This window comes from Aspergillus ibericus, assembly GCF_003184845.1.
Source record: "Aspergillus ibericus CBS 121593 unplaced genomic scaffold BO80scaffold_25, whole genome shotgun sequence".
NCBI lineage: Eukaryota > Fungi > Ascomycota > Eurotiomycetes > Eurotiales > Aspergillaceae > Aspergillus > Aspergillus ibericus.
The window spans coordinates 271,796-297,517 of record NW_020292123.1 but is presented as its reverse complement, the minus strand read 5'-3'; the positions used below and the strand labels follow the sequence as shown (position 1 = coordinate 297,517).

Genomic DNA, 25,722 nt, shown 5'->3' with positions numbered 1-25,722 from the left:
GAACCATCCCCACATTTTTAAACTTTCTGCATGGTTCGGGTCCTAATTTTAAGGGGTTTCACCCACCCCCGAGGCCCCTGGTTTGCCCGATCCAAGGATCACAAGAGATCGCCCGATCTAAACAGTTCAACTAGTTCAAGACAAGCCAATAGTCCGGTGCGGAATGGTTTCATTCATCCCATCAAGGGGTCGATCCCACCAACCTCGGTAGTACTCTAGTACTTCATTGGCCATTCTGTTGCAACAAAAAGAGACTATCGGAGATCCCGATTTCTAATAGTTAATCGGGCTCGTCACATTCCCACAGATCTTCCATAAGTAATCCCTCATCCCCGCTGTCATGAGTTACTCATGCATGTGCCCGTCGCCAAAATGTACCTCCTCAAGTCCTTGCTGGTGGCCGCGTCCGCCATTGCCACCTGCGAGGCCCTCCCCTCTCTCCAGGCCCGAGGTGCATACCCATTCCATGTAGCCCCCGCTCCGTACTGACTCCCCCAGACATCACCACACAACAACTAGACGACTACAGCTTCTGGGTCCAATACGCCGCCGCCGCCTACTGCGAACCCAACTATGTCTCCAAAGCTGGCCACAAACTAACCTGCTGGGCGGGAAATTGCCCCCAAGTCGAGGCCTCCGACGCCACCATCCTATACGACTTCTCCAAGTAACCCCCCCCTCCACCTCAATCTCTCAACTTCAGCCTAACCACCACAGCACCACCTCCACCGACACATCCGGCTTCCTCGCCGTGGACACAACCAACCAAGCCATCGTCCTCTCCTTCCGCGGCTCGTACTCGATCCGCAACTGGCTCGCAGACGCGACCTTCTTCTACACGGACCCGAAACTCTGCACGGGGTGCGAAGCGGAGCTCGGCTTCTGGAGTTCCTGGACCAACGTCCGCGACAACATCACCACCATCCTGACCCCCACATTGACCAAATACCCAGACTACGAGCTCGTCATCGTCGGCCACAGTCTCGGCGCCGCCATCGCGACCCTCGCAGCCGCGGACCTCCGCCACAGCGGCCACAAAGCCACCTTGTACGCGTATGCCTCGCCACGCGTGGCGAACCCAACCCTCGCCAAATACATCACGAACCAGAACCAGGGAGGGAATTATCGATTCACGCATACGGATGATCCCGTGCCGAATTTGCCATTGCAGGTGATGGGGTATGCGCATGTGAGTCCGGAGTATCATATTACGGCCAAGGGGAATTCGTCGGTTAGCACGAGTGAGGTCGTGGTGTATCAGAATGGGGATGATCCGAGGGGGAATACGGGACTACTAGGGATTCCGGATTTGTTGGATGTCGATGCGCATCATTGGTATTTTGAGCGCGCGGATGGGTGTTTGGGGCCGGGGTTGCCGTTCAAATAATGGCATTGGATGATTGCAGAAATTCACTGGGTACTAAGGGGTTGGGTTGGAGATGCATCGCCGGGATTGGCCTGGGTGGGACGTATATAATATTTAATCTGATATATGTAATTATTAATCTTGAACAAATATCGAATGGAGGCTTGTAGTTTGGGTTGTTCTGAACATTAGTATTGTGGTGGTGGCATCATATAGGGCTGTTCTGTCAATGGTCTGGTTTATGCAGAATAGCCATCGCTGTCATAGGCCTAGAAAGTGTACGACATAGCATAACTAGCATGATTCAGTGAGGGGCAGAAGAGTGAGAGAGATTAGTTCAGGTTTGATGAAAGATACCGAACGTAGTATGGATGGAGAGAGAAAATAAAAGCTGTAAGAGAACGCCAGTAACCCTGTCTACATAGCCATAAGAGATAACCTTCGATAGATCACCTTTAACAGAACGATCTGTTCCAGCATCCGTTCTTCCCCAATAGCCGAGGTGTCCCTATTCGACAATCAGCTCTATATACCCAGACACTGCTAATGCACCTACCGGAAAAGACACAAGAGAGATAAACAGCAATCCCAAACCCAAATACAATACCCAAAGGTCTCGACCACCCGCAGGTCCTGCCCCCAGAATACTCACAACTAGTATGCCGGATCATCCGACAGTACTCACGCCCTCTACCATCAATCCATTTTTCCGCTTCCACAACCCAGGCAGAAGACCGATCAGGCTCAGCGTGATATTCACGATACGCCGTGTATTCATACGCCATCGCGGCGAGATGATTATTGTACTCCGGCTTATTTGTTCGGAAGATACGCTTCCAGTATTCTTCCCAGTATGAGAACGGATTTGTTTGATAATCTTGCGGTGAATGGGGTGGGAAGGTGGCGCGGCTGAGAAAATCACACTCTTTGTAATTTGTTTTCCAGGGCCTTATTCTGAGGCGCTCTAGCGAAGGAAGAGACTGTCTGGGGGTTCCTGTCAGCGTCTTCCGGGGTCTGCGTGGATATTGTAGCATGTTTGGTGATTGCAATGCTGGGTTCGGTGAGGTGGGTGCAGAGGGTGGTGTGTGTTGCTTGAGTAGAGTTGAAGCGGCGTATAATTGCGCAACTATCATTGCGCGTCATGGTGACTCTGTAGTTATAATCCAGGGCTGCGGATGACCTTACTCTCTCGCGGTGTCATTATGTGGTAGGTAAGTGTCGTTGTCGGTTAAAAGATCCCGGAGGGACCCTAGGAATGTTCAGTGGTGGCCATCTGATGGAAAACGGTATGGAATGCTACGGCTGAGCTTGTGTTTGCCGTGTAGTCCCAGCCAAAGCGGTTGTGATTGAAGAAATGGCAAGGATTGTTAGAAGACTCATGGCTATTTAGCAAGCAAATTATGAGAACAACAACACACAGTGAAATATATATCCTAGGGTGCTTTAGTACTTCAATCTGGAGACTGTGGGTGATTCGGAATGATATGTTCGAAGAGCAACTGCTGTAGAATGGAGACAGGAATGTCAAAGATGGAAGGCAACATGACCATACCGTACGATACCGCCTCATGATACCGGCGGATCCCGTGCCGCCTCAACTTCACTTCTTCACCACCGTCCTTGTCCTTTCTCCATCATCTCGATTCCTACCTAGTTCCCCGATTTGATTGCTCGGATGGACCATCTGTCATAAGGACACTAAGTCTCAGATATCCATCATGCCATCCCGCCGCCGCAGTGCCGTTGCCTGTCTCTTTTGTCGTGAGAAAAAGGTGATCAGTCTCCCCGCGGTCGAACACGGCCACTAACAAATTCCCCGGATGCAGTTAAGATGCGACTCGGTGCAGCCCACGTGTGGAAATTGCGCCACCAAAGGCCTGGTATGCCAGCAAGGCATCCTCCAACCTAAACAAAGGTGAAGCAGGGTCGATTCCCCGGTAATCTATTACCCACGACTGACTGTTCGGGCGTTAGGCCAACGAACCACCGTATTGCTCAGCTCGAGCGGGAAAACCAGGCACTCCGCGAGCAATATGCCCATATGCAGAAAAGCAGTCCGGGATCTCCGAGCATATCCCGAGTGACCCCGACGTCACCTATCGAAGCTACTCATCCAGAGGCTCGTGATAGTGACCCAACCAACAAACCACCGCCATATCATGGTCCCACCAGCACGGCCTATGATGATTCCACACTCTTGCCGGAAGCCCCCCGGGGAGACGCGCCTCTCGCCGAAGAGAGCGCGCGCCAGTCTCTTTTTGCTGCCGCCGCGAGACAGCGTAAGCCGATCGACGACAGATCTTATCCAGGCTCGAATTAATATCACTAGGACAGCTTGAACGGCTCAACCTGGCCGCAGGCCGACTGGACTTTGACGGAGTGGACCCAGCGATCGGAATGCATTTGCTGTCCATCTACTGGAGTCGCCAGCTGTACACAGCTCAGATTATCTATCGCCCTGCATTCATGCGAGACATGGCCTGTGGGGGGCCTTACTTCTCCCGCCTGCTTCTTAATGCCATCTTGTTTGTCGTCTCCAAACACTATCCCCGACCGGAACTCTGCTCCGATCCGGACGACATCACGACGGCCGGCTGGCGGTTCCGACAGCGGTTCACCGAGCTTCTGCGACTCATGTTTGACCAGAGCGAGATTACAACCCTGCAGGCCCTGCTGATCATGTCCAATGCGCTCTTCTCACGTTGCGATGAGCGAAGTCGATCGTGGCTCTACGCGGGAAACTCCCTGAACATGCTCATTGATCTAGGCCTGCATGTCCTACCGTCCGACCCAACGCGTCTGACTGCAGAGGAGCTCGAGATCCGGAAGCGCGTCCTCTGGGGCGCTTATCGTGGGTGACGACCATCCAGCTATTCATCCCAGATGCAACAGCTGACCTCAGTAGTGATTGATAAGATTCAGTGCCTCTTTCAAGGACGTCATCCGCTGCTCCGGCAAGTCGACTTCAATACCCCGCTCAACTTCTGGGACGAATACGACGAGCTGGAAGAATTCCAATGTATTACCTACGCCCCGGCCGGGTCTCGGCCTGGGGTTCCCTCCCTCAATGTCACGCTCCTTACCAAATTGTGCGAGTTGGCCCTGATAATTGAGCGCATTGTGGGCGAGCTGTATTCCGTCTCGACACGCGACCGGGCGGGCAGCCCTAGCCACATGGTGACCGAGAAAATCAATGCGGACCTCACAAAATGGCGGAATGGTCTGCCCCCAACCGTCGACTATCTCTCCGCTCCAAGCCCGCAGATACCACTGCCTCAGTCATGTTGCCTGTTGTATGTGCCGTCTACTCCAGATGCATCCAATCCTACTGATGCTAGGACCATTCAGGGCGCTCTATAATGTCTTGATAATTCTGTCCAATCCACCCCTGGTCACCGACCGGAATGGCGGGTCGAACCGTTTCCGGCCGGCTCATGAAGGCGTGGCCGCTTGTACAGGCGCTGCCAACCAGATCGCGCAGATCCTGCGAGACTATTGCCAGCACTACTCCATTGCCAGTGCGCCCTACATGCTCTCGTACGCAACCTATATCAGCGCCACAATCCATGCGCACATAGCTGCACAAAAAGGGCCTGATTCCAGTGCGTTCCAGTCTTTGGTGTTTTGCCGACGGATCCTGATCGAGCATACCCGGCTGTACGGAGCCGCTGCGAAAGCACGAGCAAACCTGGACAAACTGCTTGAGCGGCTCCAAGTTGTCATTCCGGATGGAGATTTGCCCAATCAAAATATTAGCAACCATCTGGTCCCCAGCGGTGCAACGAGGCGAGATGGTGATACCCTGGCTGCTATGGAACTAGTGGATTCCATTGACCCGGGTTTGGGAGTGGCAGAGTTGCCCAGCCTGGACCTATCAGACCTGGACCTCGAGGCAATTGCAGAGGGGTTGTTTGTGGACGGAGATCTACATGGTTGGATGCAGTCCTTGTCTGGTGTATGCCAGTAAGACAACTTTATACACGCTGCATCGCCCGGCCGCAAATACGTTGACACAATACGACCTGCCTGTATAGACCTACAAAACGATGTGAGAGGAGATTGGTCCCATACGACGTGATTGCCTAATTACCATATGGACCGCGGGTTTCAGCGGATGGGGCCGTCGCTGTCACTATGGCAAGCTCGCGGGTCATCGAGGCCGATAGCGCACCCACGTCCGTCAGCACATTAACCAGATCAAAGCCCATGTCCACATAGTGCTTTGCCTGAGCCCCATCACCACAGTAGATTCCTGCCTTTTTGCCCGCTGCCTGAGCCGCCCGCAGAACCGTTGCGATGGCCTCCTCCAGGGCGGCATCGATCACGCCATTCATTACAGGGTGGCCAATGCTGTTGCCTAGGTCGAAAGGCCCAACGAACAACAAATCCAGTCCGTCGACGGCAGCAATGGCATCTGCCGCCTCCAATGCCGCTTGTGTCTCAATCTGCACCGCCAACAGGAGGGTCGCGTTGGCCTGTTCCAGGTACTGCGAGGCCGTCGAGCCCACGGCAAAACGGTCCATTGCAAACGGGGAACCGAACCCTCGCCGCCCTTGAGGGGGGAACCGGGCGGCATCCACAAAATCAGTGTCGCTGCTTCGGTCATGTATAGACATCAGAATGTTTCGCACGTTTGATCATCCAGCTCTGAAAGTCGGGGACGCGAACAATGGGGCTGACCCCATATCCGGCAATGGCTGCGACAGACTCGTGCATCGCAGCATCTCGTAGCTCAATTAGCAAACGTCTACAGAAAATTCCCGGCCGGCGTACCACCAATATTTCCACGCTCACAGTCAACCAAGACCCAATCGTAGCCTGCCCGGGCCAAGATGCGGGCCAGGTTGCTGCCGGGCAGTAACTGCCAGACCCCAAGAGCGACCCGGTTTTCTTGGAGGACTTTCTTTACTCGACTAGTTCCGTCCATGGTGATGCAGATGTATATTCAATTGACATGGTATCACACCTGTCTGGGATAGATGTTAATATAAAGCAACGGCGGATGAGATCTACCGATGCAGGGCTATACGAAATGCCGGGTGGAGCCAAGTGGTTGCATGACGTAGCCCGGGCCATTACCACCCGACCGGAAACTCATGTTCCGAGGGTCGCAACAACACCACCATCTCCTCAAGGTTAGTTTGCTGGATATCAAATCGGATGCTTTTAATCCACTGGCATTGCCGGTGCCGCGGGTAGCGGTTACAGGGCTCGATGAGACTCCATGTTTCGGCGCGCATAAAGGACCAGCGCTCGTCATTCACCCGGACTGGTTCTTCCCACCTCGAGTTCTAGAGATTATCTACGGTTTCCCATCGCAGCCATGCCGTGTGGCTCTTCCAAAACGTGCCAGGGTTGCTCCTGTGCGCCAACAGATGCGCCACCATCGATCAACATCGAAGATTGCCTGAAAGAGCTCGAACTGCTACGGAAGCGCAATTGTGAGTTGGAGGAGACGCTCAAGGTCCGCACAGAGCCAAAACCCAAGATCCCGATCAGCACCCCGGGTCGGCCGCTACGCTCATCGAAATGGTTCAACTGCCGCGATGATCCCGGGATGACGGCCATCTACATGGAGCGATACTTTAATTTCGGCATCACCCGAGAGGAGCTAATGGCTGGAAAACCCATCATCGGAATCGCCCAATCAGGATCCGACCTGGCGCCTTGTAATCGACACCACCTGGAACTTGCTAAGCGGGTTCGCGAAGGTATCCGCACCGCCGGCGGAATCGCCATCGAGTTTCCGACCCATCCTATCCAAGAGACGTCGCGGCGCCCGACGGCGACACTGGATCGGAATTTAGCGTACCTGTCACTGGTGGAAATCTTGACCGGTTACTTTCTGGATGGAGTGGTCTTGCTTACGGGATGTGATAAGACGACTCCCGCCTGTCTGATGGCCGCGGCGACAGTTGTAGGTGCCTGGCTGCATCCTGTACGAACCATGCTGACACCTAGCAGAACATTCCAGCCATCTGCATGAACGTGGGACCCATGTTGAATGGATATTCCCGGGACAAGCTGACAGGCTCGGGTTCCGTGCTGTGGAAGGGACGGGAGATGTATGCATCAGGCGAGATCGACGACAAGGAGTTCATGGACTACATCGCGCGAGGGTACGTACCCAGATCTTGGCAGTGGCTGTACTGACTGGCTGCAGAACCCCATCAGTCGGACACTGTAACACGATGGGTACGGCGTCGACGATGAATGCACTGGCAGAGGCGTTGGGAATGGCCCTCCCCGGGTCGGCTGCGATTCCTGCACCATACAGGGAGCGAGGGCAGTGTGCCTACGAGACGGGCTGTCGGATTGTGGAAATGGTGGCAGCGGATCGAAAACCCAGCGATCTGATGACCCGCGAGGCGTTTGAAAATGCCATTGTCGTGAATGCCGCGATTGGTGGCAGTACGAACGCCCCGATTCACATCAATGCGATCGCCCAGCATGTTGGGGTGGGAGTGACCATGGATGACTGGGACCAGATCGGGTCCGAGATTCCGCTGCTATTGAATATGCAGCCCTCGGGAGAGTATCTGGGGGAGGAGTATCATCGGGCGGGAGGTCTCCCTGCCATTCTAGCTGAACTACTCGACGCCGGAAAGATTCATCCGAATGCCATGACATGTACCGGTCAGACCATAGCAGAGAACATCCGCGGCAAGCATTCGTGGGACCGACGGGTGATCCGTCCCTACGATGACCCGCTGATGAGCCACGCTGGGTTCATTCATCTCTCTGGTACGCTCTTTGACTCGGCCATTATGAAAGTCTGTGCGATCTCGCCGGCCTTCCGTCAACGATACCTCTCCGACCCCCAAGATCCCGATGCGTTCGAGGGCCCGGTTGCTGTCTTTGACGGGCCGGAAGATTATCACCGACGACTGGAGCACATGGACCAGATCAATGAGCGGACCATCCTAGTCATGCGCGGTGTCGGGCCACGGGGGTACCCGGGAGCTGCGGAAGTCGTGAATATGCATCCGCCCAGTCGGCTGTTGAAGCAGGGCATCGACGCGTTGTTCTGCATTGGAGATGGGCGGCAGTCCGGCACCTCAGGTTGTCCCTCCATTCTGAATGCAAGCCCGGAGGCGGCCGTCGGAGGCAATCTGGCCATTTTGCAAGACGGGGATCGTCTTCGCATCGACCTGCTGAAGCGGCGAGTCGATATGCTCCTCAGCTCAGAGGAGATTCAACGCCGTCGACAGGTGTTGGAAGCCAATGGGGGCTTCCAGATCGTGCCCAGTGGCACGCCGTGGCAGGAGATCTTCCGACAGGAGACGGACCAGCTAGGGAACGGCATGGTGCTGCGTACGGCTGTCAAGTATCAGCAATTGGCACAACAAGGGGATGGACCGCGGCATAATCATTAACAATACCTCTACCTATCATGCATAATGCGTTTATCCGTTTAGCCATATTTCGTAGACGTACCCACTAGCCCGGAAAGTCACCATCCGACCGCCTCACGCCTCCTCGGTCCGAGCGCGGCCTTTAGATGCGGGGGGACTTTATCTACCATCCCGCTTCCCATCCCAGCTCCCCTCCCCCCCCCCCCCCCATAACCCTCTCAACGAAGAGCATTCACACAATGGGCAAACGCATCATCGTGACAGGCGGCTCCGGCGCCGCGGGCCAGCACATAATCACCTACCTGCTCGCCCAAGGCCACAGCATCCTAAACATCGACCTGGTGCCCATCCCGGACCCCACCCTCGCCTCCCAAGTACACACCCTCCGCGCGGACCTCACCGACAGCGGGCAAACCTACAACGCGCTCTGCTCCCACTTCCACCTGACCGAACCCTTCCACGAACCCCTCCGCCAACTCCCCAACGCGGTAATCCACCTCGCGGGCTACGCCCGAAACATGATCGTCCCGGACAACGAAACCTTCCGCGGCAACGCCTTATCCATGTACAACATCATCGAAGCGACCTGCCGCCTCAACATCCCGAAACTCATCCTGGCCAGCTCCATAACCGTCTACGGCGTCAGTTTCGCCGAAGGCGACATCGACTTCCCCTCCTTCCCTGTCGATGAAACCGTCGACGCAAACCCGATGGACACATATGCGATCTCGAAAATCTGCGGAGAGCGAATTGCGCGGGGGTTCGCGCGACGATTCGGCAACGATATCTACGTGCTTCGATTAGGTCGGGTCATTGCACCACACGAATACAAAGGGGAATTGTTTAAATCGTACGTGGAGGAGCCGGAGAAGTGGAAAGCGCATGGGTGGTCGTATATGGATGCGCGGGATCTGGGGCAGATATGTGATTTGGCGGTGGGGAGGGATGGATTGGGGTTTCAGATTTTTAATGCGGTGAATGATACGAGGACGAATGGGGTGGGGGGGTCGACGGGGGAGTTTCTCAGGAGGGTGTGTCCGGGGACGCTGGTGACGAGGGAGTTGGAGGGGGAGGAGGCGCCGGTTTGTAATCGGAAGGTGAGGGAGGTGTTGGGGTTTAGGGAGGGGCATTGTTGGAGGAGGTATTATGAAGCTTAGTTGGGTGGTGGTGTATATTGAGGGTAGGTATATTGTTGCAAGAGGTATATATGTAGGGTTTACTAAAACGGTATTTATACTGAATATGCGTATGGCTTAGGTATGGTATTATATACAAGAATGAAACAAGTGAGGTAAGGGAGTAATCCCATCCGCTGCGATGACCAGCCAAACTGATTATAATCCAGAAAATAGAAACGCAATCACGGCCAAGAAAACCGGCACGAACCCTCTCGACACAAACGGGACGATAGGATCACCACCCGAAGAAGAAGAAGTAGCAGCCAGTCGCAACTCCGAGTACGTCACATTCGACACATCATATCCACACAGACCACTTCCGGGCAGCATGGAGGCCGGAAAAAACACCCGGGGCTCGCCCTTATCCATCGGCACGATCAGTTCACTATAGGTATTAGTGGTATAGTTGACGCAGTTCAGCACCTCCGTGACCACGATGCCGGCGCCATAGGTCTTCGGCAGGGTCAGATTATAGGCCGACCCGTTGGTGCCCTGGGTGGATAAAAGCATAATGACTTGTCGGCCGACATTACCCTTCCAGAAGGCCAGTTCACTACCGCCCTGGTAGATGGGATAGGTTTGCGAATTGATGTAGCTGGAATCCAACTTGATGGCCTGTTTGCGAATAGCGTTGAGGGATGCAATGTGCTTGTACAGCGTCGTGTTGGTGTCATAGTCCGTGAGCCACAGCGCCGCGCGGTTGGAATAGGCGATGAATTGTTCCAAGCCCTGGTATACCAAGGGAATGCCATCGAACAGCATCATAAAGGTGAGAGCATTCTTGGCCAGCATGATATCGTCATTCATATAAGCCCAGCGGTCGATATCTTGATCTTCGATGAAGTTCACCATGGCCGGTACATCGGTGCACAGACTATTGATCGTGTTGATCTCCTCGACTAACGTATCGGGCTCGCCGTTCAAAAACGCCGTGATCATCGAATAGTACAGTGGGTAGTTGGGCAGACTCGGCAGGTACTCCTTTTGATAGTTGCAGACAATAGTGGCATTCGACTCCATCACCTCGCCGGTCATCCACCCGCCCACGGTATCCACATACGTAGGCAGAAAGCTAGGGGTGAGAGATTTGGCGGCATCGATTCGGAGTCCGTCGACGGAGTAATTGCTAATGACCGACTGACTCCAGGTCATCAAAATGTCCTGGACGGCGGTGTGCTCGGTGTAGAGATCCGGCAGCGCGGTATAGTTATCACCCGTTTGACACCACTGCGCCTCGGTATAGTTGTTCCAGTTGGTAATGAGGCAATACGGATGGAAATAGTCCGAGCCGTTGAACTGGGGAAAGACGGTATAGTCGATGTGGGTCGCGGGATCTTCACCGTCGGTCATATAGGCCACATTGTTGATGACGACGTCGAGCAGCAAGTACATGTCCCGTGCGTGCAGGGCCGCGCTCAGGTTCAACAGATCCTCGCGGGTCCCGAAGTGGGAATTGACCTCGTAGAGATCCAGCGGCCAGTAGCCATGATAGGCCTCGCCATCTTGTGATCGCCCGTCCACGTTTTGCACGACCGGGGAGATCATGACGGCATCGAATCCCATCCCCTGAATGTAATCCAACTTGTCGATCGTCCCCTGCCATGACCCACCGCAGTAGTTGGATTCCGTGGTATTGCAGGCAGCAGTGGTCGAACCGTTGGTCAGAGCGAACCGATCCGTCATGGTCTGATAGATGGAACGGGTTTTCCATTGCTCGGTGGTTGCGGCCGTGGCGGGGTGAATGCAGCCCCAAAGGAGGGTCGCGAGCCATTGGCCGCGCAGAGACTTCGAAACCCGCAACATAAGGAATGTGGTGGGCGAACCGAGCTTGATTGCGCTCGAAACCCCCTGGTGGAGGTGGTTGGTTTCGTAAGGAGTGTGTTTGGTGGTGATCGGAAGTGCAGTTGGGATCGTTGCGAAATGAGGAGGCCGCGTGTGCTAATTACTGCCGGGTCGGACAACGCGGAGAAAAGGAGTGACTAGACCAGGCAACCGACTGGGGCGAAGACGATACTATACTAAGGCAAGCGTGAGGCAAGCCCCGGGAGCGTGCGCACCGGGCAAGATAGGGCCCGCTGCAGAAGGCTTAGCATGTTATCGCTCGTCCATCTTTGAGAATTGGCACGAGACCAATTCTGTCCGTCCAATAATGTCCATAGGGGAGTAGAAGAAATCAACCGCTCTAAGAATGGGAGGTGATTGATCCTTCCTGAAGCCATGTCAAGCCTACGCCAGGATTGCCAGCCTACCAAGCCGACTGCGTTGGCAATTTCACCAGGTGTGGGTGGGGGTGCGGTCTAAAAATACTTGGCGTGGGACTCCACATTCACGATTTCTTCACAGCAAACGCCTTTTCAGATACCTGGGCTTTTTATTCAGATGAAGCTATCAGGGTTTCATTAGGTATTGAGGTCTTCACTTGTGGTTCGATCAAGGGATTACCGTTCAATTCCGGGCCAAGCTCATCCGGCCACGAAGTATCAAAAGGGGCGCGTGTGATGATGTTCAGGCACCGGAAGGTCACATTGCGTCGAGCCCCCGGGTCGGCCCCACCACATGGCTACCATAGGTGGGAAAAATTCAGGGGTGGGCCCGGCTTACGACAGCCCGGCCATGGCCAACTTTCATAAGCTGTGACCGGATCGGCCCCGCCCGGCAAGCTTTTCGCTGGAAGCTTGGTGGATAAATACTGGGCCATTGGCAGCTGTTGTCTCATTCTTGCTGTTTGGCTCTCGAAGGTTCTGACATTGAACAAGTCGTCACGTGTCGGCTGGATTGAGAATCAACCCCTTATTGCTGATTCTGAATGAGGTCTATCATGTATCGTGACTTTCCGACATGAAGGAAGGACTGAATATGAACAACAATATACCCATACGCAACGGGACGAGACAGTACAAATTCTACAGAAGCGGTGCGGATTCCTATAGCTATGGAAGCAAGCCTTTTCCCAAACAAAGAGCGGAGAAGGGTGTGGCTCCAGTTCCTTGCAAAACCAGTGTCATTCCTTGGGCTATTTCTTTTCCAAACTGTCTCGCCAAGAATCCACTCAACTAATTCACGATAAACCCGATAGGAATTTATCTCAGGATGGCGTATGGTCTTGTATCGCAATTCTAGACTTTCACAGGGTTGTAATTTTCGAAGCGCGCCAGCGCTGAGAAACACTAGGTCCGCTCCTGGGTAGGGAAATTCGCAGCTCCGGCTTCTCATTGGTCCAGAAGAATCATCTATTTTGGCCTTCTGCTTGGCTCCCCCATCACATGTAACGTGACTTGAATATTGCCTTTTCTCACCGCTTCGGAATGCCTGGAGCTATGCGCGAGACTGTAGGTGGTCACGACCTCGTAACTAATCCCCTGTCGTGCGAAACTCCCATCAGTATACCGTTCCTTGCGTCAATCATGTCTGTCCAAGGTACCAGTACAATCGCCATGCGCTTAGCCAAAAATCTCCTGGTAAATCCCGAGCCTTCAGACATACAAATAGAAAGGGAGATTGCAGCCTCCCCGGCTTCCTCAATTTTTGAGATAAAAGTGGACGGTCAAACGTACGCTATGAAGCTGGTAAGTCGACGAGCTTTTCTCACTTTACCGTCGCTGATAGCTCAGTATCACGATAACGGGGACCCCGGATGTACGAAGAAGGGCCGAGACTTAGATCGATATCGCTGTGAGCTGAAAGCTTACCAGAATCTACTCCAATATGGCGTATGTGACAGCGGCTTTGTTCCACATTTCTATGGTCATATCGATCGGCTCGACCCAGCTGCATTTCGGCCATTCCTGCGGGATTTCGTTCATGATGCATTGCACCCGAGAGCAATTATTCTCGAGTACCTTCCCGCCGCCGAAAGCCTAAACTGTGTCAATTACTCGGAGGCCCTCTATAACATGGCCATCGAAGGTATGAAGCAGATACATCATGCTCATGTTCACCACAGGGATATCTATCCCAGGAATATCCTTCTAGTGACGCGAGGGAGTGACAAGAGACTGGTGTGGGTGGACTTCGATGTTGCAACGACATTCCACAGCGTGGGACCTGAAGAGGAAAAGTACAGTGGATATGAAGATGACCTTGTTGCCAGCTTCGGCGACGCCTTGGTTTGTCCCACCTGTATTCTGTTTGAGACTGCATGGTCTAATATTTTGGTTTTCTAGCGGGAGGACCAAAGACAAGGTCTTCCTCCCAATACAAAATTCTATTGAATGTTTCCGGCCCTTTGGGTGTTTCATCCTCGGGATTACGAATTTGCGTTGCTGCATTGCTGGTATTTACATAAAAGTAACAGCTTCTGTGCTAGAGATTCTCTCTTACAAAGTCTTGTTCGAACGGCTCGGCGTTGGTCGGTATTGACATCCGTAAGAATTCTATATTACCTGAAGTTTGCAAGTACATGACAAAATATGAGTATATAGTCAGTCCCGGATCGTATCCAGAACATCATCATAAGATTCTGTTGAGACATGCCATTTCTACCTTCTACGCCCGAGGCTAAGAAGGGATATATTCCTTTTGGTCTACGTGGTTCTTGACAGATTCCAATATACTCCCTTGTTCAACGTACTTGACTAAGACCTTCATATTATGTCAAGAACTACGTAGGCTAAAAGGAATATATCCCTTCTTAGCCTCGGGCGTAGAAGGTAGAAATGGCATGTCTCAACATATTATAGATTCTCAATCTGTAGTGCTTTTTACCTACCGGATTCAGCCAACATGACGTCCTCTGTGATACAGTACTGTTTAATACAAGGTATTTCCAGAAATCGGTTATTATCTCTCAATGTTATTCCGTGCTAGCGTATTCTTGGCAGACAGTAAGAGAGAGTACTATGGGTGACACTAGTTCTGCAAACAACTGGACTGGCCATGCCATGCCTTGGACTTTTGTGGAGTGCTCTGGCGAGATAACAAACCCGCAGTCGAACCTTGATCCGGCCCCGACCAGAAATCGCCTGCAATTGGCCGACGCGGCGTCCTTCTCCGACAGTGGACTCTATCGCGGGTGCCTAGTGCCTGGCGGGTGACGCGGCCTGCAGACGATAGCAGATAACAGGGATACATTGCCCCAGAATTCCCTCCTTTATCTACTATGCACATGGGAAATGCAAACTCGAGATTGGGTTTGCCGTGGATCAGATATGGTTCTTATCTGTGAAATGTGGCCCATTCATGCCTGTGAGATTGTAGGGCAACTCTGTCACCACTGCATCCATGATATATAAGATTACCACTTGGTTTTTAATCGGGTGCTACAGAAAACAACTGGCCAGTGCAACAAACCTAGATAACTGATTATCTTCTTTCTATCCTAGGCTCGAATGTTGGATATCAACGATAGAAATCTTAGAGGAGACGTACCACACAGGCATAGCTAATATTGCAGTCGGTGCATCTGTCAGACACCCTGCACGGGATCTGCTACTGTACGTGGGTTGATTTCGCGGGAAGCGATTTCAAATGGCAATGACAGTGACCAGGGAGGATCAAGCCTCCTTCGTATTAGATGTAGCCGGTACGAAGGCCGTGTAACCCAGATGAGTTCTCAGACATATCCTTGCCATCACTGGAGGACTATACCAATTCGTCAATCCCTCGTACTCGGCTGGATGGCAAAACCATCATGCGGATCATGTCCAAGCCCTTTGGATAACACTGATATAGCCGTAGGACATGACTATTATCTAGTCTGCTGTCCAGTCCAGTATCATCTATCTATTGCCGCCATGAAGCCCACGAGCAGTCAACTGCAGCAGGTCCATCTCGGCGTTTCTGCCAGCGGGTATGAGCCTGTGACATCCTACCAAGGCGACCCATCCATCCACACGGAAGAACATGAACGTTTGCAAGCCAGAATCCTGGACCTCTGCGAATCCCGGCTATGGTATCGAGGCTCGCACGAGGCATCATGTCCTCGACCCATCCTGATCACACAGCAACACCAGGCTCAGCTGCAGCAGTTACACCGGGCCTTGACTGCCGCCATAGTTGATATCGTGACGCGATGGTGGACGGATGCGGATGCTCGATTTCCTCAGCGGATGCCGTTGAGAAGGGAAGAAGAGGAGCTTTTGAAGGTTTGTTCGGTGCCCGGATACATGGGACTTTGCACCGATAGCCCAGAATTGACAATGGTTCATGTGATAGTGGCTCGATCGTCATCTTCCACCCGACAGGGCAAACTATGCAGGCTGCTCCGGGTCCTGGAGACCGGACTTCTTAGTCGAAGGTCCCGGGAGCGAGTCGGAACCGATCGAAACCTTCCGCATCACAGAGATCAATGCTCGCTTTTCGTTCAACGGATTCATGTATGCGGCATACGGACAGGAGGCGTTGAGGAATCTCTGTGATGATCCCGGCCTCGTCCCGGCAACTGATCCAGTGAAAGTGAGTCCCCAACCTTACCACTGTCTTGATACCCCTGGCTCACTTCCTCGGCAGATTCTCAGCGGACTGCTCAGTTTGTTCCAGCTGAATCTGCCATTACATTTGCTCAAGAACGAGGAGCCTGGCATGGACATTCACATGTTCATTGACTTTGCGAAGCGACACCTCAAGATGACGCCGCGGCTCATCACCCCAGCAGATCTGAGGCTACTTCCTGATTCGCAAGCCCCTGGGGGGTATAAGCTGTGTTGTGTGGTGTCGGATCACGAAAAGGCCTCACTCCGGCATGGCTTATCCTTCATCACATCCGAGCAAGGGGAGAAACTCGAAATCTTTCAGGTCGGACTGGAGCTCCACCAGCATGAGCTTTTCGCGCTGGATCCCGACATGCTGCGTCAGATTAGCTTACGATGTTTCAATGATATCCGCACCATCCTGCTCGTGCACGATAAGCGCATGCTGGGTATCATCAAGCAGGAAATCCCCCTTCTCGTGGCACGACAGGTGCTGCGGCCCGAAGATGGTGAGGCACTGCGACGGGGCATCGCGGACACCATCATCCCTGGCTCTCCAGAGCTGGATGAGCTTATTGGTTCCTCGGCGCTCTCGCCAACCCTACGAAAGGAGTATCTGTGGAAGCCAATCCGAGGAGGCAAAGGGGCGGGGATTGTGTTTGGCGACGAAATCGATCCCGAGGAGTGGCTGGCGACGCTGGAGCGCCTCCGTTGCCCCCAGCTCGACAGCACACGCACCACGTACGTGATCCAGCGGCGCATTTGGCCCGCCCTTTACGAGGTCATCCTGACTGCGTCTGGAGAGCGAGGGCAGTACCCTCTGGTTGGGACGTACCACGCCGTGCATGGTCGGCTGCTGGGATTAGGGATCTGGCGTAGTAGTCCGGATCGGATTTGTGCGGTAAGCCATGGAGTGGCTTGGATGGTTTCGGTGTTATATGCCGACGAACATTGAGAATCCTGGACGTTTTTCTTGTATGACCTCCTGCAGTCTAAGTCAGCAGACGAAGCCAAGCGGGGCAGCTGCGGTTGGGTGACACGCGACGGCAGGAATTCTACCACATGGATGGGTCGTACCTGCACCCATTCAACATGGGTAGTGATCAATGCGACTGGCAGATTCTATCCATCTAGAGTGATGCCTGGGCTCAATCCACAGGTATATTACCATTCTTCATATCCCCGGAATAGATCATCGTCTGACCCATAAGGGTGCAAATCATCAAGTGACTTATCCCAATGCAACGTGCCCTGCGCCTCCCCTTGGCTCTCCATGCGGGGAAGCCAACTTTCTGGAGCTACTGGCCAGGACAGCATGTGTCAGTTCGTTCATTTGTCATGGGTGTCGCGCCAACCGTGCCCCATCTTGTCGCGCGCGAGTTGATTGACGCCCAACGACGACCTCATGTTCAGGAAATTCATCACCAGCTCCAGGAACACGGCATCGTCAAGTTCAGCTTGCAGTTTCTGGACCACCAAAGCCGGTATCTCGAGACCCTGATCTTCAGCCTGTGTGCGCACCATGGGCATGGCCCTCCAGTCGCCCATAGTGCCTCTCGAGGCTGGTTCTGGGATGTTCGCCCGAGTCCAGTCACATCATCGACGCCAGAGTATCGTGCTCGATCCGAGACCATGCAGAATTTCCCATGGCACACCGACTGTAGCTACGAGACTGCGCCCCCACAGTACTTTGCCCTGCAAGTTCTGCAGCCTGATCGCCACGGCGGGGGAACTCTCTCCATCATGAGCATCGCACAGCTCGCTGGCTTGCTCTCCCCTGCCACGCAGGCCGTTCTTCAACAACGCGAGTATCAAATTACGATCCCGTCCGAGTTTGTGAAACATCCCCACCAAACACATGTCCTGGAGAGCATTCTGGGTGTTCATGCAGGTGACAAGCCCCCCGCCATCCGGTTTCGCGAGGACATCATCGTCCCCCTTAGCCCCAGGGCGGCGGCCGCTATGAGTAAGTTGAAGCAAGCATTGCATGCGTTGGAGAATTCTCCCCAGTCGATCCTACGTCTGACGGCGGCAGACTTGCCCGAGGGGTCGATCATCCTGCTGGATAATCATCGGTGGCTTCACGCCCGGGATGACATCAAAGACCCTGCAAGGCACCTGCGTCGCGTGCGGTGGAATTCAGTGCCTTTCCCCACCGCAGCTGGTGTGGCTGGCTGAGCCGCCAAGGGCTTGAGGAGGGGTCAGAAAGTGTTGCTGTTGGCAAGGTTGCCTTGATTTGTAATGCATGGATGACATTGCTTCTGCTCTTCATGTCGCTTATGATCTGGTCATCATAGTTCTCGTATTCATATTAGGAAAGGAAATCCGGTAGTCACTACTCCATCCCAGGTGCGCTGGCTCAAAGTTGGATTACAGCGTATCGTACAGGTCTAACAGAAACCCACTTGACTGATTCAGGATGGTGCATCAGTTGCAATCCAAGATCAGCTACGCATAGTAAGATGGAAGGTCAATGGCGAAAAGCAGATTGTGGGGTTGTCAACATCACCCGCGTTTGCGTGAGGAGTAACCCAATCGGAAGGGGAAGGCGATTCGCAGTAACCCGATGCTGATACGAAACATGAGTTCGTCTGCAGGGAAGCTCAAACTATTTCTCCTTACCAACCTCAATAGACTTTCCGTCGGCGAATATCGGAGCGGAAACCGGGTTGTAGATGCAGCGTGGGCAAAGATGCCGAATGGATCCATCCCAGTCCTGGGTCGCGTCGATCTTGCCGGGGGGGGGATGACGGCATTTACAGAGCACTCCAGTGCGCATCACGATAGGACTGGAGCCTATGATGCACAAGTGTCGCGAATTCGAACCCCGCGGCAATGGTGGTGTTCAACTGGTCTGTTTTGCGGTCGACCTTCCACCCGCCTGTCTAGCAAAGGATGTACGCGTTCCACTTTTAAGCAAAGAGGGTTCATCAAGAGACATATTGAGTGTGGCCACTGCTGTTCACATCTCCGCTGCTGTTAAACGAGTATCCCGACGAGACTGTTAGAAAGAATCAATGTCAACGCCGAGGCTTCTCAGATCCATGATGCATGATAGGATTCTACTTTTGATCCCTGCTCTCAGCCTCTTAGTGTGTCAAGGATATTGACCTGTGACTGACTAGTATAAAATCACATCCGTCCAAAGGTATTTCTGAGCTCGGCCTCGTGCGAGGGAGATGGGGTGAGAATGGCGTGTGATTACGGGATAAATCCAGCCTACTATTATTCCCCGCAAGCACAAGCGACATCCCTTCAATTATCAGCTACGCGCACTAACTCATATATCATCTAGCATCAAATCCGATTTAGCCGTACTCCCAACTCTACCCATCACGCAGACGAAACCAACCCCAAATCCGCCAACAACTCCCCATTCAACCTGCGCTCCTCCTCCTGATACACCTCAAACTTGCCCCCACCCATCCCATCTACCAAACCCTGCAACTCCTTCACCAACCCCTCCGCTTCCTCCCTCCTCTCCACCCCTTGAAACCACACCGCCTTCGCAATAAACCGCCGCGCATTCAGCGCCTGCGGGGATCCCTTCCCCAGCCGTGGCACGGCATCCATCCAAGCACACACCGGTCTGGCCGTCTTCTCCGCCTCCTCATACTTTCCCACCTTGAGCAGATACCCGGCTAGCATATGCACGGGGACGATATTCTCCGGATCCGGGCGTTTCTCGACCAACATCCGCACCGTCTGCTCCGCCTCAGGAAGATCCAGATCGTTCTGGATGGTGTAGATCCCGGACCAGAGTCTGTACCAGCGTTGGTAATCCTTCTCGTAGAGGGATTGGGGCGGGGTGGTGCTAGATTCCTCCTGCGCGAGCTTGTCTTTGAGGAGTTGGAGGAGGAGACGGAGTTTGGTGTCCTGCTCCGCAGTGCTGGATGTGTCGAGGGGAAGACTTTCGCGTTCCGAATCAGTGAAGTTGACGATGAAGCCCCGCGCGGTGCAGTATTCGATACTGTCCCAGAAGGGGTTCACGGGGACGGGAACTTCCCACGGGAATGCCTTGGCGGATTCGGAGGTGGCGACTTCGCCGGTGGAGTAGCGAACCGCAGTGGTGGTGGTGGTGGTTCCCATGATGGATGATCGTGGGTTAGGAGTAGACAGAAGCAGTGGATGATGATGATGATGGAGAGGAGGGGACCAGAGGTGCAGTGATGCCGTTTTAAAGACGACGTAGCTCAGCGCACGGATCCAGGGCGAAGACCCTGGAGGGGCTCCCTAGTGCTTACGCTCATGTAGGGTCATATCAGGAACAGGGGGTTGATTGGGTGCATTCCGGAGAGGACTGAGATCGCGCGATAACATGCGTCGAAGCCAATCAGACGAGGGCTGGTGCCTAGGCCGGTGACCTGGAGCCTAGATGCATACCGCACGTCCGTCGGACTACCCAAAGTTAGGCAGGAAGGCTGTGTCCTAGAAGTGATAAGTCGAGTACTGGGGATCACCGGACCACTCGTTGAGACCCTTACTGCAGAGAGAGACGTTCACATGCACTGCGACTGATGATTACTTCCAGCCTTGTTCTACCACCCCCAATTCGAAATATCAAATCGGACGTTCTAGGCCAGAAACCATGAGCAGCGATGTAACCCAGCCTGATGCACCTGACAATCGCGTCGCGTCTACCACCCATGACACCATCCGCCACCAATCAAGCCTTCCACGGCGGCACGAGATAATACACCAGTCCAGGCCCGATGGCAGCCGCAAGCGGCGCAACCTGAACCAACATCCCATGAGCCCAACCCTCCACGAGAGCCACGAGAAAGAGCCCACTCACCCAATGAATCCAATGATATCCCGGGAGCGACGATCCCACATACACTCCAAAGCATCTGGCCGGGTTCAGGGCTAGTTCTATCAGCATCCACCCACTCAAAACAAGCAATGAAAGCCCCGAGGAAGACATACACGCCCCTCCATACCCCACCCTCGTATACGCCGACCCCAAACTCACCACCCCGAGCACCATCCCCACTAACCACGGCGACAGGGCAGCCCCATATACCCGAACCTGTCTCGGATCCAACCCCACCCCAAACGACAGAAAAATGAGAATCAAACAGCAGATGAACTCTAACACAAATGCCTCGCGCACCGGTACGAGGGAAGTGTTAACTGAGCACCCGCCTACGATATACGTACCCGTACCAAACGCCGATCGGAGCATCCATCCGGCGAGGGCTCCGCCGAGGATCTGGCCACCTAGGTAGAGTACCATCCGCGGAAAGGAAATGAGACGGGCGAAGAAGGTCGCCAGAGTAATGGTGGGATTGAGATGGCTGCCACTAACGGCAGAGAAGGAGAAGATGAAGAGGGTGAGGATTAGCCAGTTGGTGACGCCGCCGACGAGGGGCCCTAGGAAGGTGGTTGTGGCGAAGACGCCTGCGGGGGTGGACGGGGTGGGCGTGGAGCCTGGGGGAGTGGCCGCAGCCCAGGCGGTGAGGAAAGCGAGCATCATGGTTCCTAAGCCTTCTAGCCAGTGCTGTAGAGTTAGGAATGTGGTACATACCAACACATTCCACCACGGCAAAGCGCCATAAATCGAGATCAGTGAATCCATGCAGGTTAAATGCATCCCGAAAGGTCATCAACGGGGCTGCATCGGGGACTTTGCGCAGAAAGTCGGTATTATCGGGGTCGCTGCGATCGAGCACAATGCCTTGGTTGCCGCCGATGCGGCCGACGAATGGCTGCACATGGGGTTTGCATGATAGGTGTTGGGGGCTGGGGTCGATGTCGTCGGGATAGAGTGGGCCGGCCATGGTGGATCTTTGATGATGGAAATGGTATGCACCTCTGCTGTATAAATAATGCGCGATTGAGTTGGGTTGTGGTTTCGTATTGAATTACATCATTTCGGGGGGATCCATGGTTCGGACGGGTGATCTCAGATCGCGTAACTATGAATAAGCTCGCGCGGATTTAGATTTGGAGGTGCTCCGGATGTCGGCTTCCTACAGCTATCCCAAGGTTTGTTCCTGTCATATGGTCGCTCCGTCTTCCAGAAGCAGAAAAAGAAGAATTGAGCATCCCTGACTCAACTGTCAGACCAACCGGAGATGTCAAGACTTGGGTTCCTCCCGCTCCGTATGCACACTCTCCGTCTATGGATCAGCCCTAAGTCCGGTCTGCTTACGACTCCGACTGCAACAACTCGAGTCTTCCACCAGATCTTGGGATGTAAATACTAAAGTCCATATCATGCGACTATCGTCTAACACCATTATAATACATACACCCAACTAAGCTTCCATCCTAACGAACTCCCTCGTCACCCCCTCACACCACCTCACCAACCCCTCCGCCTCGCCTGTCCCGCCCTCCCTCATCGCCTCCACCAAATCCTCCCTCGGCGCGGGATGCCACCGCCCAAACGGAATGCCATACCGCCCGCCATCCTCCACCGTTATGCCCTCATCAAACCCCGCCCACAACAACGTGTTCACCCCTTCCTGAGGGGTATAAAAAACCGGCTTACTCATCCACACCGACCATCTCGGCGCGCGATCATAGATCGGGGTGTAAATGTTGCCCGGGTTCTGAGTAAGACTCACCACCCCCTTCTCGCCGAGGGATTTGGCCATGTGGGCTGCGAGGAACCAATTACCCACTTTACTGACGGCGTAGTTGTGATTGGGGTCGGTGTTCGGGGTGGTCAGTTCTATCGGGGGCACGCCGCCCGTGGGAGCGAGAAAGTCGACGACCATGCTGGAGGTCCAGATGACGCGGACGGAGTTGGGGGGTGTGGAGGGGTTTTGGGCCGTCGTGGTGAGGATCGGGGCGAGGAGGGTGGTGAGGAGGTAAGGGGCGGCGCAGTTGGTGCCGAGGTGGGGTTCGAGGCCTTGGGCGGTGGGTTCGTTCAGGGGGATGCAGGCCACGCCGGCGTTGTTGAAGAGAAGGTCGAGTCGGGGGGAAGCGGCCAGGAAGGCGGTGACGAAGGGTTGGATGGTGCGGAGGTCGGAGAGGTCCAGGGGGAGGGAGATGAGTTTCCCCGGGGAGGGAGCAGTGGTGGTGGTGATGATGGTGTGAATGACATCGTTGGCTTTGGCTTCGTTGCGCGCCCCCATGTAGACGGTGGCGCCGGCGGCGTAGAGAATGCGGGCCAGCTCCAGGCCCAGCCCCGAGGTGGCCCCCGTGATGATCACTACCCGGCCGGACTGCGGGGGGAGGTTCCCGGCGGTGAGGGTGGGTTGGGCGGGGAAGATTTGGGGGCGGATCCGTTTGAAGGTCTGCATGGTGTGAGAATTGACATGAACAATGATGCGATGGATGCTGATGGGAGATGGGCCTTTTTTAAGGTTGCCCCTGACGGCTGGATTTTCTTCCGGCTGTGGCATAAGACGAGCGGAGCCCTTCCGACAGGGTCAGAAATTAGTATATCTAGTATTAAATTAGTGAACACGTGATGAAGCTGGTTGAATTAGGCCTGGATTTGAATGTTTAATCAGCTCTCTGATACTAGATATTTTTTTTTAGAAATTACGTGTTGAGCTCATTCAGTGCAACACGAGGGTTGATCTAGCTGAGGGGCCACGTCTTATAACTGCAATGATCCGTCTTCCATAGCCATCAGTCGTAGATTTCATAGCAGACCATCTATCTGGTCCCTGAGGCTGATCAAGAAGGACTAGGCTTTCGGCCCCCACGTGGGTCGGGCCATTGCTGCGCCGTTGCAGCCGGGTTACGAGCTGGCCAGTACGGAGCTGTACTAGACAGTGGTTAGTGGCATTGCGTGTTACTAAAAGACGTACCTCCATCAGTTTCCTCCAATGCGGGGCATCCGGTTCCACTTGTGTCCACGCTGGCTTCACTGGTCCCCGCGACACCTTCCAGACAATCCAGGGAATCGCCCCTCTATTTATTCCACAATCCTCGGGGGTGTTCAGCTGGACAGATTTCCCTTGGTCTGCAAAGCGTGAAAGGTTGATCCTTTGCAATGGCTCTCACTCACGGCCACTCCGACCCAGCTTTCAGCCGGGTTCGCGATCTGCTGCAGCAATATCTCACCTCGGAGGAAGAACTCGGAGCCTCCATCTGCGTCAATATCGACGGACGGAATGTCGTGGACCTCTGGGGCGGCTACGCTGACACGGCCCGGACCAAGCCATGGGAAGAGGACACTCTCACCGTCGTCTGGTCCGTCTCCAAGGTCATCACCGCCATTGCCATCCACATCCTCATCGATCGTGGTCTTCTAGATCCGAACGAAAAAGTCGCCAAGTACTGGCCCGAGTTCGCTGCCAACGGCAAAGAAAACATCCTCGTTTCCCACATCCTCAGTCACACCTCGGGCGTGTCCTCCTGGGAACTCCCCAATACCATCGAGGATATCTACGACGTGAAAAAGTCAACCGACAAGCTGGCCACCCAGGCCCCCTGGTGGACTCCCGGGACCCAGTCCGGGTACCATGTCTCCAACCAGGGCCACCTTGCTGGGCGAGCTCGTCCGTCGCACGAGTGGCAAACCGCTGGAGGATTTCATCCGCGATGAGCTAGCCGGGCCGTTAGCTGCGGATTATCGACTGGGAGTGCCAGAGGAAGACTGGCCCCAGACGGCGGATATGGATCCCCCGCCGCCGCTGAACCTCGAAGGCATCGACCAGCAGAGTATCGCATTCCGGACTTTTGTCAGCATCCTCATGCCGGCGGAAGCATCCATGACTCCTGCCTTTCGACAGGCCAAGATTGGCGCGATGAACGGGTTCAGCAATGCCCGAGCAGTCGCTCGCATCGGATCGGTGGTGTCCCTCGGGGGCCAGGTGGATGGCAAGCAGTACCTTTCCCCTCGCACGATTGACCGCATGCTGGAGGAGCAAATCGCCGGGACAGATTTAGTCTCATACCAGCATTTACGCTTTGGCCTGGGAGTGGGGTTGCCCGTCCCGCAGACGCTACCGTGGTTGCCAGACGGTCGCATTGGGTTCTGGTGCGGCTGGGGAGGTTCGACGGTGATCATGGATGTGGAGAGACGGATGACGATTGCGTATACGATGAATAAGATGGGGCCGGGGATGTTGGGCACAGACCGAACGGCGGCGTACGTACGGGCCATCTATGAGGCGGTTGCCTAGTGCCTATTACCTCGTCAGCCGGCCATACCAGGCAACGTGTTTTGTTCCTGTGATTTTGGCGCTAGGTGACGGAGTTGCATTTATTGCTAGAATCCTGATGTCGTATGAGACCTATTCTAAGAATGTCGTGCAATCCCCTTCGCCATAGGGTATCGACTCGAAAAACATATGGGTGCAAATATATATTCTTGTCGGCGCTCCCGTGATATTGTACGTAGGGCTATTACAAGGACATGCTAGATCTGAAGCTTGATCATCTAAAGGGGTCTCAGTATACAGAGCCAGGAAAAAAACAAGTCCGAAGGGGACACATAAATATACGTACTC

General features: G+C 54.2%; 13 protein-coding genes across 13 annotated transcripts; 7 read left to right on the top strand and 6 right to left on the bottom strand.

Annotated features, from left to right (window-relative positions):
• The first annotated feature begins 361 nt into the window (after positions 1 to 361).
• Positions 362 to 1,475, top strand: BO80DRAFT_494418 (lipase family protein). Its single transcript, XM_025723873.1, has 3 exons — positions 362 to 451; positions 499 to 667; positions 718 to 1,475. The coding sequence occupies exons 1-3, from the start codon at positions 373 to 375 to the stop codon at positions 1,385 to 1,387; spliced, it is 918 nt and encodes a 305-aa protein (XP_025574312.1). The 5' UTR covers positions 362 to 372; the 3' UTR covers positions 1,388 to 1,475.
• A 175-nt stretch (positions 1,476 to 1,650) lies between these two features.
• On the bottom strand, positions 1,651 to 2,834 carry BO80DRAFT_111874 (uncharacterized protein). Its single transcript, XM_025713425.1, has 2 exons — positions 1,923 to 2,834; positions 1,651 to 1,874 (listed from the first exon to the last, which is right to left on the bottom strand). Exons 1-2 carry the CDS (start codon positions 2,497 to 2,499, stop codon positions 1,822 to 1,824), a joined length of 630 nt encoding a protein of 209 aa, XP_025574311.1. The 5' UTR covers positions 2,500 to 2,834; the 3' UTR covers positions 1,651 to 1,821.
• Positions 2,835 to 3,084: 250 nt separating this feature from the next.
• On the top strand, positions 3,085 to 5,333 carry BO80DRAFT_445999 (uncharacterized protein; the record flags this gene model as incomplete). Its single annotated transcript, XM_025721526.1, has 6 exons — positions 3,085 to 3,138; positions 3,193 to 3,281; positions 3,341 to 3,645; positions 3,696 to 4,217; positions 4,272 to 4,659; positions 4,715 to 5,333. 6 exons carry the CDS (start codon positions 3,085 to 3,087, stop codon positions 5,331 to 5,333), a joined length of 1,977 nt encoding a protein of 658 aa, XP_025574310.1.
• A 115-nt stretch (positions 5,334 to 5,448) lies between these two features.
• BO80DRAFT_477032 (Phosphoenolpyruvate/pyruvate domain-containing protein) lies at positions 5,449 to 6,568 on the bottom strand (the record flags this gene model as incomplete). Its single annotated transcript, XM_025723251.1, has 3 exons — positions 6,140 to 6,568; positions 5,998 to 6,090; positions 5,449 to 5,918 (listed from the first exon to the last, which is right to left on the bottom strand). The coding sequence occupies exons 1-3, from the start codon at positions 6,291 to 6,293 to the stop codon at positions 5,449 to 5,451; spliced, it is 717 nt and encodes a 238-aa protein (XP_025574309.1). The 5' UTR covers positions 6,294 to 6,568.
• BO80DRAFT_494415 (IlvD/Edd family dehydratase) lies at positions 6,263 to 8,743 on the top strand (the record flags this gene model as incomplete). Its single annotated transcript, XM_025723872.1, has 3 exons — positions 6,263 to 7,283; positions 7,331 to 7,485; positions 7,530 to 8,743. Exons 1-3 carry the CDS (start codon positions 6,690 to 6,692, stop codon positions 8,740 to 8,742), a joined length of 1,962 nt encoding a protein of 653 aa, XP_025574308.1. The 5' UTR covers positions 6,263 to 6,689.
• Positions 8,744 to 8,930: 187 nt separating this feature from the next.
• Positions 8,931 to 9,878, top strand: BO80DRAFT_409210 (NAD-dependent epimerase/dehydratase family protein; the record flags this gene model as incomplete). Its single annotated transcript, XM_025717876.1, has 1 exon — positions 8,931 to 9,878. The coding sequence occupies exon 1, from the start codon at positions 8,961 to 8,963 to the stop codon at positions 9,876 to 9,878; it is 918 nt and encodes a 305-aa protein (XP_025574307.1). The 5' UTR covers positions 8,931 to 8,960.
• An 88-nt stretch (positions 9,879 to 9,966) lies between these two features.
• On the bottom strand, positions 9,967 to 11,809 carry BO80DRAFT_111834 (alpha-amylase). The gene has a single exon (XM_025713424.1). It carries the CDS (start codon positions 11,700 to 11,702, stop codon positions 10,056 to 10,058), a length of 1,647 nt encoding a protein of 548 aa, XP_025574306.1. The 5' UTR covers positions 11,703 to 11,809; the 3' UTR covers positions 9,967 to 10,055.
• A 1,524-nt stretch (positions 11,810 to 13,333) lies between these two features.
• BO80DRAFT_456105 (uncharacterized protein) lies at positions 13,334 to 14,110 on the top strand (the record flags this gene model as incomplete). Its single annotated transcript, XM_025722151.1, has 3 exons — positions 13,334 to 13,465; positions 13,511 to 14,005; positions 14,063 to 14,110. The coding sequence occupies 3 exons, from the start codon at positions 13,334 to 13,336 to the stop codon at positions 14,108 to 14,110; spliced, it is 675 nt and encodes a 224-aa protein (XP_025574305.1).
• A 1,521-nt stretch (positions 14,111 to 15,631) lies between these two features.
• Positions 15,632 to 18,634, top strand: BO80DRAFT_477023 (Clavaminate synthase-like protein; the record flags this gene model as incomplete). The annotated part of the gene is made up of 4 exons (XM_025723250.1): positions 15,632 to 15,982; positions 16,053 to 16,292; positions 16,347 to 17,129; positions 17,741 to 18,634. 4 exons carry the CDS (start codon positions 15,632 to 15,634, stop codon positions 18,482 to 18,484), a joined length of 2,118 nt encoding a protein of 705 aa, XP_025574304.1. The 3' UTR covers positions 18,485 to 18,634.
• Positions 18,635 to 19,528: 894 nt separating this feature from the next.
• BO80DRAFT_426051 (uncharacterized protein) lies at positions 19,529 to 20,417 on the bottom strand. Its single transcript, XM_025719665.1, has one exon. It carries the CDS (start codon positions 20,393 to 20,395, stop codon positions 19,640 to 19,642), a length of 756 nt encoding a protein of 251 aa, XP_025574303.1. The 5' UTR covers positions 20,396 to 20,417; the 3' UTR covers positions 19,529 to 19,639.
• A 373-nt stretch (positions 20,418 to 20,790) lies between these two features.
• Positions 20,791 to 22,141, bottom strand: BO80DRAFT_384188 (MIP transporter). Its single transcript, XM_025716943.1, has 4 exons — positions 21,834 to 22,141; positions 21,233 to 21,787; positions 21,102 to 21,172; positions 20,791 to 21,041 (listed from the first exon to the last, which is right to left on the bottom strand). The coding sequence occupies exons 1-4, from the start codon at positions 22,084 to 22,086 to the stop codon at positions 20,973 to 20,975; spliced, it is 948 nt and encodes a 315-aa protein (XP_025574302.1). The 5' UTR covers positions 22,087 to 22,141; the 3' UTR covers positions 20,791 to 20,972.
• Positions 22,142 to 22,566: 425 nt separating this feature from the next.
• BO80DRAFT_465691 (short-chain dehydrogenase) lies at positions 22,567 to 23,559 on the bottom strand (the record flags this gene model as incomplete). The annotated part of the gene is made up of 1 exon (XM_025722738.1): positions 22,567 to 23,559. One exon carries the CDS (start codon positions 23,557 to 23,559, stop codon positions 22,567 to 22,569), a length of 993 nt encoding a protein of 330 aa, XP_025574301.1.
• A 701-nt stretch (positions 23,560 to 24,260) lies between these two features.
• Positions 24,261 to 25,492, top strand: BO80DRAFT_494408 (serine hydrolase domain-containing protein; the record flags this gene model as incomplete). Its single annotated transcript, XM_025723871.1, has 2 exons — positions 24,261 to 24,734; positions 24,766 to 25,492. 2 exons carry the CDS (start codon positions 24,261 to 24,263, stop codon positions 25,393 to 25,395), a joined length of 1,104 nt encoding a protein of 367 aa, XP_025574300.1. The 3' UTR covers positions 25,396 to 25,492.
• Positions 25,493 to 25,722: the final 230 nt, after the last annotated feature.